We start from the raw sequence: 14,055 nt of genomic DNA on the forward strand, positions 1-14,055 counted from the left end.
TGGGATTTACTACCTAAATTCACGTGTAGGGTGAAGGCTTAACAAGTTAAGTACAAATACACACTGTACATGTATGTTCACTCTAAAACTAATTGAAAACTAATAATCTTTTTAGGTCTATTTAACAATGTAATCTCATAAAACAATGGCTTACATGAAACAATGTAATGCCTAACCACATTAGCTAACCACCTTACATGGCAGCTGAGGTGGCCATGCTATCTTAATTAATAAGATGGGTTGATATGAATTTTACGTTTTAATTATTTGCATATCACTCATATCATTAATTACATGGTATCACCACATCAACTTTCATATAATGTGGTTAGCTAATATGGTCAAATAAGTGTGTACAACTAGCATTATTTTTTGAATTGTTCATTTTTTAGGTCATACTTTAAAAATTATTTTTATATAATTAAATTAAATTAAAAGTCATGTAGCCAAATATATAATTATAATCATTTTAGTGCTTTATAAAAAATATTGTGTTTCTCTATTTATTTAATCACAGTTAAATGATTTTGATTTGGTTGAGTTTTTGCAATAACTATATTTGAAGTAGTGTCTAAAAAATTAATAGTTTAAATTATGAAATTATATTGTGTGGTGAACCCGAAATGGTGATTAACTTTAGAGCACTATTCTATAAACACATTTGAGTATCCAACGTTTGCCACCTTTAGTCATTAATGACATTTTGAAGTAAGTTTTAAATGAATCACTTATTTAGTTTTATGCAAATTTAGATTTGTGTAGGTGTAAAAGGAAATTGTTTTAATCACTAGACAATGTTATGTTTAATACATGACCAATTTATGTTGGGTGATATGATAGCATGTTGGTCATTGGACTTGATACGTGTATAACTTATTTTGATACCACGAAGAAAATTGTAAATCCATGCTAAAACTAATTAGCAATGAGTGAGGAAGGTTAACAGCCTAACATCTTATAAATCACTAAGCAATACTATATTTTGTTCAACGTAGGATCTTTCCCTCAAGACCCTTATTCCACAAGTCCAATTAAGTTGGGCCAAAATTTTGATATTTGGGTTGGGCTAGGATAGGCTTGCTTTGGGCCGATTGTCAATTTTTTACTCCAACCAGCCCAATTTACAGCATCACAGATTCACAGCCTTCACTAGTTGTCCGAAAATCCCAATTTTGAACCCTTTCCCCAAAACCCTCCCTCTCTTTATTTCGCTCGCTCTCTCTCTGTCTCTGAAGCTTTTGTGAGAGCTGCAATGGCTCGTTTCACTAAACCCTAAAACAAACCCACTCACCCTCACTTCACCAATTCATTGTCTCCAACTTCGTACCGAAGCAGCTCTCGCACTCTCCGAGAAATGGATAGGAGATTCAACGGACCAACAGGACCTTCGAGCTCCGTCAATGGTGGCACAGCCACAAGATTTGGTTCCCAGAGTTCGCAACCTAACTACAATAGTCATGCTGTTCAGGTTTCATTTTCTAATTGCATGCATTTTCCCTTGCGTAGCTACTGCCTAAAACCCTAGCTGTCTCTGTAGCCACGGTTTGGTTCCTGTTGTGTACATTTGTGTTTGGAGAAGTTTTGGTGGGTTTTGGAGAATTTCATTTCTGAATTATAGGTGTTCGGTTTGGCAATTTTTGGTAATTTATATTTTTTTGGCTAATATGTGAAAATTGCAGTAGCAGAGTTGTTAAGGTACAACCTGTGAGTTTGTGAATTGAAATTTGTATATTAGGGTTTTAGAAGCTCTTAAAAGTGACTTTAGGTAGATAAATTGAGTGAGGTTGATGAGGTTTATGTAGGTCTAAGGATTTCAACTTAACAAGAAATGGGGCGGTGGAGTAAAACTGATGGGTTTAAACCACTTCTTTTTTCACCCATTTCAGATAAATATTTAGTTGACTAGGTTTAGGACCAGACTGCGGCCATCCAAATATGGATAACTAGCTTAAGGTCAATACAGTATCAACAATTTCATTTTCCATTAAGGATCTATAATATCTGGAGTTAAATGTAATAACTTGTACTTTGAAAATAAAATCAGAACTTTTATATATCTTGATTTTAAATTTCGATTTCAGGAAGCATTGGAACATTTGGCATCTATTGATCTCATTGAGTTATGCAATGAGGCTAAAGTTGAACGCTGTCGGGCAACAAGAGACTTGAGAAGCTGTGGACGCTATGTAACGGATGTGTTGAACTCATGTGGACATGCTTCATTATGCGCAGAGTGTAGCCAGCGGTGTGATCTTTGCCCGATTTGTAGAATTCCGATACCAAAGACTGGCACAAAACTACGTCGTCGCCTTTACGATCAGTGTTTAGAAGCTCACCTTATATCCAAAAGATGTGACAAGAGATTTCAAGAGAAAGAAGATGGGGAGGAGCATATAACTACTGATGTCCAGCGCCTGTATTCTTTATTTGATGTTGCCCTGGAGAATAACTTAGTTTCTTTGATATGCCACTGTATCCTTTCATCAAGTCTTTACTTTACTAATTTGTTTTGTTTTATTTTATTTTCAAGATTGAAGGCATATAGATCAGTTCAGTTTTGATAAAATCACACAAATTTCAGTCTTTCCCATTTCTATGGTAAGAGAAGTACGTAAAAATAATGAGAAGTATTTGTTTCTCATTTTTTGGGTATATAACTCGTATTTTTCTATCTGGGATTTATTTGAGCCAAACTGGAAAATCATCAGCTAAACAAATAACTAGGAATCATGACATGCCGATAGTCCTATTTAAGCATTATAGGAACTTTTATCTTTTGGAAATTCCAACTGTCACTTCTGTTAAATGTTCATGTTTATGTTGAAACTTTCTTGTTTTCTTTGACAGAGATTAAACAGATGTTACAGATGTTTGTTTGGATGAAAGTGCAGTGTCTAGTGATCCTGTTATTGCTTTTTTGTTGGATGAAGTGGTTGTTAAGGATTGGTGCAAGCGAGCATTCCAGAACATCATCACAGAACTTCAAGGGATTTGTATCCTTATATATTTTTTTAAAATTTTGAAATCTGAAGTCTGTAGATATTAAGCTCATGTATTCTTGAATAATTTTAATAGTGTGTATTTCTTAATATTTTATTCTTTAGATAATCTTGAAGCAGAAAAAATGAAAACTATGTTGAGTTTACTTCTTAAGTTCTCAGCACAATTGGCTTGCATATCCAATGTGCTTGAAGTTTTGGATTCATCTTTTAAGGGGTCTCTTTCAGCTCAGCTTCATGACCTGCACCAGCTTCAAGAGAGCATATTAAAGACAAAGCAGGTTCTTTCTGTGATGATGTTACCTCTCTCTGATGTTACCTGAGTTTTATTGGTTTTAGGATATTTGCTATATGTGTTATCATATTATACATGTTTTAGTTTCTCTAATCTTAAGTTTTTATTCTTCCATTATAATTTAGACTCCTAAGGAGATTATAATTTTGTTAGCTACCATCTTAAAGGCCCAAACTTCGAAGGCCATGAAACCATAAGAAGTGGCAGCATATGGGATTTTTAGTTCATAGGAAAATTTAATCGTGCTCCTTTAACTTTCTTCTGACAAGATCGCTGCTTGTAATCTTTTATATATTAATAGCCTCATCAATTTGGTTGAATATTTCATTAAACTCTTTTCTATTATGGATTCCCAAAGAGACCATGTTTTCAATAAAAATTCCTATATGTCTGCAAATAATTTGATTGTTCTTTCACATTTGGTTTTCATTTTCAGCATATGGAGATTATGATATGGTGTGTAAGACATGAATTCCTTGAGAATGTGAGACCTCGTTATACTAATTTCACATCATGGCGTTCTCTTGTTCGTGAAAGGAAATCAGCTGCAATTAAGCGATCATGGCCTGACGCAGTAAATAACTCTGAAGAGTCCACTGGACAGGAAGGTTCCCTGTTTATTGAAGATGCCCTTGAAAATCTGGAGATTGAGCAGGGAAATGCAGGGAAACTGGTTGAGGAATTAAAACTTGCTTCTTTGCAGAAGGATGGAGTCTCATCAATTTTCAGGTCTAAGATGGAGGGGGTTGCAGGATGCTACCCATTTGAAAATGTTCGAGCTGCTGTCGATATACTTTTTCTAAGTGGTAGTTCAGATTTGGTGGTTGCGAAGCAAGCGATTGTATCCTTTATTTTTATTTTGATTTTAAATGTTTATCTTTATTGTACATATTCTAAGTTGGGCATGATTCCTGCCTCCCCCCCCCCCTCCAGGGATATCTATATTTCCTTAATTTGTAACAGTTGCTATATTACCTATTTGACCGGCATTGGACATTGCCTGATGAGCAATGGAGGCACATTTTAGAGGATTTCGGAGCTACCTTTGGTGTCCCTAGGCATTTATTACTGGAATCCTTAATTTTTTATCTCTTGGATGATCACACAGACGAGGCTCTGCAGGTAAGTTGTGCTCAATTTTTCTAGATGGTGATTGCTTTTGAGTTCCAGTTTTGGTTCTGACAGTTCTGTCCATGCCATAGGAGTCATGTTTACTCAGTTGTATCAAGATTAATTGATCTTATTTGCTTCCAATTTTAGGTACAATTCATATGTCTATAACCAGGCTTTGGCATTCTAGAGAAATGGGGTCTTATCCAGTCCTTGCTACTCTAGAAAAAGAGATTCTGACTTGAGAATTCAAATAAGATTTTGAGTCAAATGTAATACTATCTGTTATGGTGCTGCTTGTTTGAGTTCAAACAAAACTATGTTTTTCTATATTAAAATTCCTGAATTGGTTTATGGTTTGTTATTTAACATGACCCAAGGATGTAAGAAAATTTTGAAATAATAGATCAAACTTTAAACTACTTACAACTCTGATTATGGGGGAATCCATGTAATAATGTAGTGTTGTCGCATGTTGCTATATTCTGTAGAATACAGTTCAAATATTTTGTTGTCTTTTCAGAATTAGATTATTTATTCTTGAAATGTTCTTATAAGAAAAAAAAAATTCTTGAAATGTCATTTACATGCTTATTTATTTGTGATTATATATTTCCCAGGAAGCATGTCACCTTCTTCCAGAGATCTCAGGCCCAGAAACTCATCCTAAGATTGCACAAGTACTACTAGAAAGGGGAAATCCTGATACAGCTCTTTTGGTTTTACGGTGGTCTGGTCGTGATGGTACGTCAAAGTCAGTTTCACTTAGTGAGGCTGTAACTGCAGTTCGGGTGAGGGTAGAGTGTGGACTTTTTACTGAAGCATTTATGCATCAAAGAATGCTGTGCACCAAAGTCAAGGAGAAGAAGTTGAAGATTGGACAATTTGGGGATGTAACTGATGATTCAAAAGGCAAATATAGGAGTTGGGAGGACTGGGTGGAGATATTGGTTACTGAAATTTGTTTGCTTTGTATACGGAGGAACATGGTAGATCGAATGATAGAGTTGCCGTGGAATTCTGATGAAGAGAAACATCTCCACAAGTGCCTGTTAGATTATACTATTGGTGACCCATCCTCAACTATTGGAAGCCTTCTTGTTGTATTCTATATTCAGGTAATTCTTCTCTTTTTTATTGTTGACTTTGGTTGAGAATTGAGTAATTGTAGTTCATCATCTGACATTGCTATTGCTATGTAGTTGTGCATTGTAATCTCTAAGAAGCATCATCATTTGTTGGCTGTTTGTGTTGCTCATTATGCATTCAAAGCTTGAGAATTGGTGCTTAATTCTTGTGGGGCCGGTTGGTGTGTGAAAAGAATTTGCCTCCACTTTATGAAAGATCATTTGGCATGTACGACCTTACATTTGATTATGCAGATCATAATTTCTGCAATTATCTCTCCACAATTTTATATCTAGTAGAGGACGGCCTGCAAATGAAAGTGATTACAGGCCCTTTGTATTTACCTTTGTGGCATTAAGAACTTAAAGGAATCTCACTCTTTTCAAAACTATTTCTTCTGGTTTTCTTATAGTATTAGTTTGTAATGTATCTTATCTACTTATAAGATATAATTCAGTAATTTATTTTGTTAAAAGTGCAACTTTTATGATGAGATTTCATGACATAGAATTACCTTTTTCTGCCTTTCTGTCATTTCAGCGCTACCGGTACTCTGAAGCTTACCAAGTTGATCAAATACTTAAAAGCATGGAGCAGGAGTTCATTTCAAAGAATTCTGCCAGTGAAGAAGTTTTATCTAGACTGAGATCAATGAGCGGCTGGAGAGCAGGATTAATTGTAAGTGGTTTAATCTATTAAGACTTTATGAGGACATCTTAATAAGCTAGCTCAACTTGCAGACAGCATAATTCATTGGCCTTGTGATTTTCTTTGTTTTATTCTTAACTTTGACAACTAAGTATTTTGTAATGCAATATGTAATAGAACTGGTTAAAAGTTGTTTATTCAGACAGTAATTTCAACCTTAGGCATTGGGCTCTTGTAAGTGGCACAGTAGTTTGAGGTGTGGGAGAATTGGGCCTGCTAGGAAGGGCTCAATTAATTGGTGTATGACTGGATTTTTTTTCATGGATTGAAGCTTATTGGTCTGTCTTGTGGTTAGACATTGCATTCTTGTATTTTCTTGATGCTGATACTCTTTTGGAGGATTTTTTTTTTTTTGGTTCATTGATTAAGCTATTGAAGTCTCTTTGTGGGTACATGGTGCTTTTCTTGTTTTGTTAAATGATTAGATGCTTTTGTTGAACAGGATAAATGCATGGAGTTGCTACCAGATGTCCAACGACAACAAGTAAAGGATGGAAAATTGCCTGAGATGGCTGTTACTACCTCTGGCGAAGTTGAAATGTCAGAAACATCTCCTGAGGTACAAGAGTCGAGATCAACTAGTTTATTGATTCCTTCATCCATCAATTCTTCTCATGCTCTTTGGAAGGATCATATGAATCCTCCCTGGAAACCATCAATATCTGAAACCCCAAAAAAAAGAGCTGGGCTTGTTGACAGTTATCGGCCTGAACTTGGAAACTATGGCTCTTCAGTTCTGCATGAAAGGTTATTTACCAATTCTGAAACCCGATTAAGGCCTTCTGTTGGCCTAAGCAAGACTTTCAATTTTGAGGATGCATCAACTCCTGGAAGTCACCGGGTTAGTCCCGCCTCAGCAGTTGACGTTAACAGAAGTCCATCAAAAGCACGTTCAAATAGCCATCCCCATGACAACCAATATGATAAATTGTCACCAGAAATGGAACAGAACGGGTTTTTTACCCCATTACAAAATACAAGTCCGTACTACCGCAGCACTATAGCTAATCCAGTAAGTGCACCCAGTAGCAACCATGGCTTGTTTAAAGATTCTGCACAGAACGTTCATCCAAGTGTATTCCAATCAGCTAGGGATGATAGTCCTTGGAATATGGTTCCCAAGAATGATCCAGTGGACATCTCCTTGAGGTGAGAATTCAACAATTATTTATTCTGTTTTCCACATTACCTCTGTTGCCCGGTTAGAATCTCTTTGCTTGCTTTGTTGCTTGTGTGGTTAATCGCTGATCTAGCAGGTTTTTATTGACATTCTAGTAATATAATTTTTTTTTTCTTTGTATAATATTTTCCTAATCCTCAGCCATGGAGACTATGCAATTGAGGACAGAAATTTGAACCATGGACCGAGATGGAGGTCTGATGAAACCAGTGACGAGGAAGAGGAGCAGAGTCCAGAGGAAGCCATCGGGATCACTCATCAGATTCCTACCACAAGAGGATTTAGAAAAAGCAGATTTTCCAAGAGATGATGATATTCCACCTGCAATTTTTTAAACTTAAATGGAGTCCTTGTCCCACCATTGTTGTTCCTTGGGGTACGGTTTCGGGAAAAGGAAACCTTCAAGGGCTATTGAGAACAAAGCTGCTTTACTGTATATGAGGTTCATGCTGATAAAGGGTACCCATTGGAGGGCAAGCAATTATAGTATACATTATACTGTTTTATAGGTGTGAAGTGCAGCTAAGATGCAGTTAATGAGATGCCTAATTTGATGGGCCATCTTCTTTTCTTCCTGTAATTGCATCCATAATGGGGATCAGAGATGGATTTGTAGTTTTTTACCGGCGGCAAACTGTGCAGAACTGGAGGGATTCTTGAATCCTTGTTGATGTAATTTCAATGCAGAGTTCAAAAGCTTTAGTAGTTTCAAGTTTTGATAAGCTATATTTTAACACACGTTTGTGGATGAGAATGGTAAAGCTCACTAAACAGAGATATACTAATGCACTCCAACGTTCTGAAAATTGCACTCAAATATTTGTTGTATGCATTTAACAATGGTCAAAGTATTGATTAGTGTCCTTGACTTGAAAACAATCTCTAGTTTCATGTTGCTGAGTGTCATTCCTCCTCATCCTTTATATGAAATGGGATATTCCTCTTTCTTTTTTACTTTTATTCTTCTTATACTCGTAATGAAATAATTCATTAAAAGTACTTTTATGTTTATGTTTTAATATATATAGAAATTATATTGAAAAGATATCAAATAAAAGTTTGAAACAACTCAATCAGGGTTTGCTCTCTGCCTCTCTGTACATAAAATACAAGGCTACAAGCAGAGAACCCGAACCAAACCAATGCAAAACAGCCTGGCTAGTAGTTTGAACATGAGATTATTATACCAAAATTAGATGAACTAATATGAAAAATTTAAAATATTTACAAGATAGTGTTTTTAAGAAAAAAAAAAAAATCCTATTGTGGAAAATACCATGATAGGTGGTCCACTTTAATGAAAAATGTGTTGGGCATGGAGCCTAGCACACGGTACTCCTTTTTTTTTTCTCATGTTTTACAACGTAGGCATTGTTGAATAGTGGATATATTACCGTACAACAATTATAAAAAAGGCATAAACATGGTACTTATAATTTTTTTATGACATAAATATGTTAAATGTTCATAAAAACAATATAAAACACACAAAAAAGTACCTTTAGAGTCATATCAACCCTTGACATATTTGTTATTGCAAAGTTATTGTCGAACAGTGACTATTGTTATGTGTACATAGCACCTTTTTTTTAGGTCAATTTGAGCGCTTATTTTAATAAAGTGAGTTTATTTATCATCAATAAAATTTTTTGAAATTTGGAAACATTATATGAGTTTATTGAAGGGAAAAAAACAATTTTGAGCAGCCCAATACCGCTACAAGAAAAAAAAGAAGACTAATTAATTAATTATCATCGTGAGCGAGGGTCGGGTGGTGGCACTGATCTCTAATTCTCTACCTTTGGAGTTTTGGCGCTGTTGACTTTTGAGTCCCCACTAAAACTGAATTTGAAAACTAGGACGAGTAGCTTAAGAAGGCGATGACGGAGGTTCTGAAACTGCCTATCATAGACTTGTCCTCATCGGATCCCATCTCCTCCGCCAATTCAATCCGTCAGGTTCTTCGATTGATTGATTGATTTATTTGTTTTGTGTAGAGTTGTATGTAATTGTAAGATAATTGTAGATTTATATACAGGCATGCATTGAGCATGGTTTCTTTTACTTAGTGAATCATGGTGTTGAGGAAGAGTTGCTTGGCCAAGTGTTCCACGAGACCACCAAGTTTTTTTCGCTCCCATTGGAAGATAAATTGAAAGTTGCCCACAACCAACACAGAGGTTACACGCCTCTCTTTGCTGAGAACCTTGACCCCACCTCCACCTCCAAAGGTTCTCACTCACTTTTTATCACCCTTTATTTCATCACTTCTTTTCTTGTAAGTTAAACTAAAAAGTGGGATTGTTCATACGAGGACAAATTTTGAGCAACTTTGTGGTTGGACTTGGTTGTCTCATGTAAGTTGTTCTGAATGGCAAAGAAGAAATGATGTTGATTTTAATCCTTTTGGGTTGATTGGGAAACAGGTGACTCGAAAGAGAGTTATTATATTGGTCCCTTCGAAGATGCAAGTCAAAGTAATTTGAATCAATGGCCTTCAGAAGGTATGGAAGCATTTTTTTTTAATGTTAATTATGGTAGCATGGAAATGAAATTCTTTTGTAAGTAAATAGTTTTCTAATTGAGAAGCAAATTACAGATGTCCTTCCCTCCTGGAGACCTACAATGGAATCCTACTATAGAAAAGTCCTGTAAGTTTTATTGTCTCCTTGGTAACCATTTACTTCCAAGCATTGTGTATTTAGTAAGAGTTGTTCATCAGTGATAATTAATAGTTGTTTAGGAGCTTTTTATTATAATGTGGTTACTATGCATATTGGCTTCGTCATGAAAATTTATTGCAGAAGTGTTATATATAAATGTATGTATATGAATTCCCAGTGTTGGATTTGCTGCCTCAGGTCTGCTGGAAAAAGGTTAATCTCTCTGATTGCCTTGGCTTTGAACCTGGATGAAGATTTTTTTGAAAAAGTGGGGGCACTGAATAAGCCAACAGCATTTCTTCGCCTTTTGCACTATCCAGGTGTAGTAGCACAAAGCTTCAACATGGATTTTTTTCTTTCTCAATAATTTATTGATTACTATTCTTGTTTATTTTTGTTTTTACTTGAAATTTGATTCTTCTTGTTTATTCTTGTTTCTCTTTTGTTTTTGTTTTTGTTTTTTTTTTTTTTCTATCTTTCATGGCTTTGGTATACATAATTTCAGGTCAACTGGGATCATCTGATGAAGAAATATATGGTGCTTCTGCTCATTCAGATTATGGGATGGTCACACTCCTTGCATCCAATGGTGTTCCTGGACTTCAGGCATGCTTTTTGTTAGTCATTTGTAGTCCTCACTGAACACCTGGTGATTCGCTTCAAAGCTCAATTATGATATTCTTAGCTGGGATTTCTTGTAAGCACTTGACAGGTTTGTAGGGATAAATCTAAGCAACCACGGGTCTGGGAAGATGTTCTTCATATTGATGGGTAAGTCCAAGATCATGAATTTTCATGTAAATGATATATGATTGGTATAAGAATGTTGAGCCCCTTGTACATGCCTTCAAAAAGGTTCATATATGTGCACGGTCCCACATTACAAGGTAGTGTGATATAGCGAATATGATAGGATGGATATGGCGTCCCATTGATTTTGTTAGATGTAGATTGCTTAGATCATGATGTTAAAAGTTAAGCACTCTTATAGCTTTGTTATGTTAGACCATTCTCATGGAAGGGTGTTTGTTTTGGGTTTTTCTACTAGCATCCTACATGTTTTACAAAACTGCATCTGTGAATAACCAAGTGTCACTTTGTCTTTCTGATGTTCAAAGTTTGAATATGCAGGGCATTCATTGTTAACATTGGGGACATGATGGAGAGGTGGACTAACTGTTTGTTCCGGTAATTTGTTATCCCATTTTGAGCAAAAAAAAAAAAAGTTTTTGTTCTATTTAATTGTTTAGAATTTACAACTCTAAGAAATTTTTTTTCTCTTTTTTGTTATTTATTTGTAGGTCAACACTGCACAGAGTGATGCCAGCAGGACAAGAACGCTACTCTGTAATCATTTACCAACCGCTTGCTCTTATTTTTGTCCTTAGTAATAAACATTTTGTAAGACAATACTCTACAATGAAATGGTATTTAGTTCCCAACCTATTGAAGAAGACAAGCCTCCATTTCATTTGCTTTTTTCTGTGGGCATATTATGACATCTTCTGATTAGGAAAATGGTTTAGCTGTACGTTTGGGCTTACTAATGTTGGTGAACTTTTGCTGTGTGCTATCTAAGCCTTATATTACACCTGTTCCAAATTGGCGTCATTCTACAACGTAATTTCTTGGAAATGAAAATTTGTGGGATATATGTTAGCATTTCCTTTTAAATAAACAGAAGATATAGATTCTTCTGAATTTTAATTTCTAGAATACATCTTGTTGAGTGAGTAGTTGGCTAGTTGCAAGCTACAAATGATATATGGACAAACTGAATTTACATAAGATGAAAAATAAATTGAATTGTTTCTAATGCCATGAAAGATGAGTTCAGGTGCTTTCTGAGAATAATATCACAGAATGTCCACAAGTCTAGTACTCTAATTTATTCCATCGGTACTCTGTTTTTCCTTTCTCAGTCAATAAGTTCTGCTGTTTGCCCTCTTTCATAAGGGAGTTGTCTTTGTCATAATTGAGAGTGTTTGAATCAAAATATTTCAATGTTTCAGGTGGCTTTCTTCTTAGATCCCAATGAAGACTTGGTAGTGAAGTGCTTGGAGAGTTGTTGCAGTGAATCATCACCCCCAAGGTATGAGTCACCCATTTTTCTGTCCTCCCCAGTGTCACATTTACTTCCAATTCACCCCAACACAATGCTTTAGCTTTTCTACTTTTATAGTGTTGGTTTTTCTGAATGTCATGGTGCATGGGTAGAATGAAGGGTGTCTAAGAGCTCATATACTACTCCAATATATACTATTTTTTCAATATGAAACATTTGAGACATGACAATCCTCCATCAACACTGGCCCGATAGCTTGATGGTAGTAGTCATTTCCTTTTTCCTTTATTATAGACATCATTCACTCACCTACCACCTACCAATATTCAATGACTTGGTATTGTGTTTATAGACAATACTAATGCATTTTAATCCAACCTATAGGTTGCTCCTCCTGTAGACTTTAGTCCAATTGTATAGTGGAATCTGTTCTAATACCAAATCATATGGTACATGCCTTATTTTTCTCTATGCTAAATCTGTTGCAATGAACTAGTGATGAAGTTGTTTTTCTAATATTTTCATGTGGCATGATTATTAAGATAAATGTTCCTTTGAACTGGATAATGATCTAGAGAGCAATCAAGAAATATCAAATACAAGTCTTATTTGGATGCTAGCATTGAAAACTTATTAGAACACTGACTAAAGCTTTCCTCAACTTCCATGTTTGGCTTGTAACATGTCTCATTAAGGGAGAACATTGTTTCCTTCTATTTGTTTTTAATCAAGTTACACTGGAGATAATATTCACCAAGCATGCTTGCAGATTTCTTCCCATCCGCAGCGGGGACTACCTGAAAGAGCGTCTCAGACTTACATATGGCTCATAGCAGGAAATGGAAAGCATTGGCTAAGCTTCCAGATCCAAGGCTGCATCTGGTGGTATGGTATATGCAAACTAAAATATATCATAATCCATCACTCTGTTTTTTTTTTTTTTCAGTTGCAGTACATGATGATGACATTATGTGATAATATATGCCTTGAAAATCATACGACTGAATCTTCTTCCATTCCCCATGGAAGCAAATTGCTATTCACATTGATTGTGGTCTCAGTCACACTCTATCTTTCTTAAATTTGAGGATTTGCAGAATCATATGCCTTTGGACATTGTTAGTGTTGGTACTGTTGAGCATTAGTCTCACATCAGATCGGTTAAGCTTCTAGTAGGGTCATAAAGAAAAAAATTGAGAATATGAGCGAACAGGTCCTTCATATCTCGAGCTTTAAAGAGCCTTCTCTGCTGTGGGTTTTCAATATCTTATTGGTGAGAAATTGCTCCCTTGCCTGCATGTCAGATGATCACCCTATTTGCACCAGTCAAATTTGTCCCTAAACCATCAGCCTTAGTTGTTAGAATGAAAATAAACGCATCTCTTGAGTTGTTAAATTCGTTCTATGTTTTATGGGGTCTGCAATAGATGACATGTTTTATGCTTGGTTTATACATACAATGCCATGAATCATGAAGTAACTCCACATGAAAATTTGGGTACCATTTTTTAGCCTCCCTTCTCCATTTTTTACCAAAAGTGTAACTGGGCAGACAATAATGATTGGTTTATACATACAAATATACAATGCAGCAAGGAAAGAGAGGACCTGAATGGTTTTACCAAGACCCATTTCATCTCCAATAATTCCACCAACTCTTTGGCAATGCAATTTCCATAGCCATTGGACCCCTACCTTGGTAGTCAAAGAGTTGGTTAAAAATGTGCTCTGGAATTTTCAACCCCCCTTCAAGGGTTACATAAGGACGATACTCACTATCATTCACATCTACATCTCCAACATGCATCTTGTCCTCAATACGCTAGTCAATGAAAAGTTTGACTTGTCTAGCCCGTTTGGTTCGCGGGTAAATCAATTCCTATGTCTTTTCCAGGGGGAATGGAATG

At 35.7% G+C, this 14,055-nt stretch overlaps 2 protein-coding genes across 3 annotated transcripts; both read left to right on the forward strand.

Annotated features, from left to right (window-relative positions):
* The first annotated feature begins 1,191 nt into the window (after positions 1-1,191).
* HOS1 (ubiquitin-protein ligase) lies at positions 1,192-8,287 on the forward strand. The gene is made up of 10 exons (XM_086256826.1): positions 1,192-1,468; positions 2,082-2,472; positions 2,859-2,993; positions 3,105-3,280; positions 3,731-4,135; positions 4,258-4,416; positions 5,025-5,522; positions 6,073-6,210; positions 6,683-7,389; positions 7,562-8,287. Exons 1-10 carry the CDS (start codon positions 1,355-1,357, stop codon positions 7,728-7,730), a joined length of 2,892 nt encoding a protein of 963 aa, XP_086112952.1. The 5' UTR covers positions 1,192-1,354; the 3' UTR covers positions 7,731-8,287.
* A 905-nt stretch (positions 8,288-9,192) lies between these two features.
* LOC147273740 (kihadalactone A synthase LFS-like) lies at positions 9,193-13,541 on the forward strand. 2 transcript variants are annotated; one of them, XR_015124193.1, is made up of 13 exons: positions 9,193-9,378; positions 9,459-9,651; positions 9,847-9,924; positions 10,020-10,071; positions 10,282-10,403; positions 10,589-10,689; positions 10,796-10,854; positions 11,215-11,271; positions 11,385-11,430; positions 12,096-12,175; positions 12,301-12,410; positions 12,533-12,597; positions 12,918-13,541. XR_015124193.1 is itself a non-coding variant. In XM_086256398.1 (11 exons), exons 1-11 carry the CDS (start codon positions 9,301-9,303, stop codon positions 12,979-12,981), a joined length of 930 nt encoding a protein of 309 aa, XP_086112524.1. In that variant the 5' UTR covers positions 9,193-9,300; the 3' UTR covers positions 12,982-13,337. The 2 variants fall into 2 exon arrangements, 1 of the variants encoding a protein (XP_086112524.1); XM_086256398.1 differs by lacking the exons at positions 12,301-12,410; positions 12,533-12,597 and having other exon boundaries at positions 12,918-13,337.
* The last annotated feature ends 514 nt before the right edge of the window (positions 13,542-14,055 follow it).

This window comes from Dryas octopetala, chromosome 9, assembly GCF_963921425.1.
Source record: "Dryas octopetala chromosome 9, drDryOcto1.1, whole genome shotgun sequence".
In the NCBI taxonomy this organism is placed as follows: Eukaryota; Viridiplantae; Streptophyta; class Magnoliopsida; order Rosales; family Rosaceae; genus Dryas; species Dryas octopetala.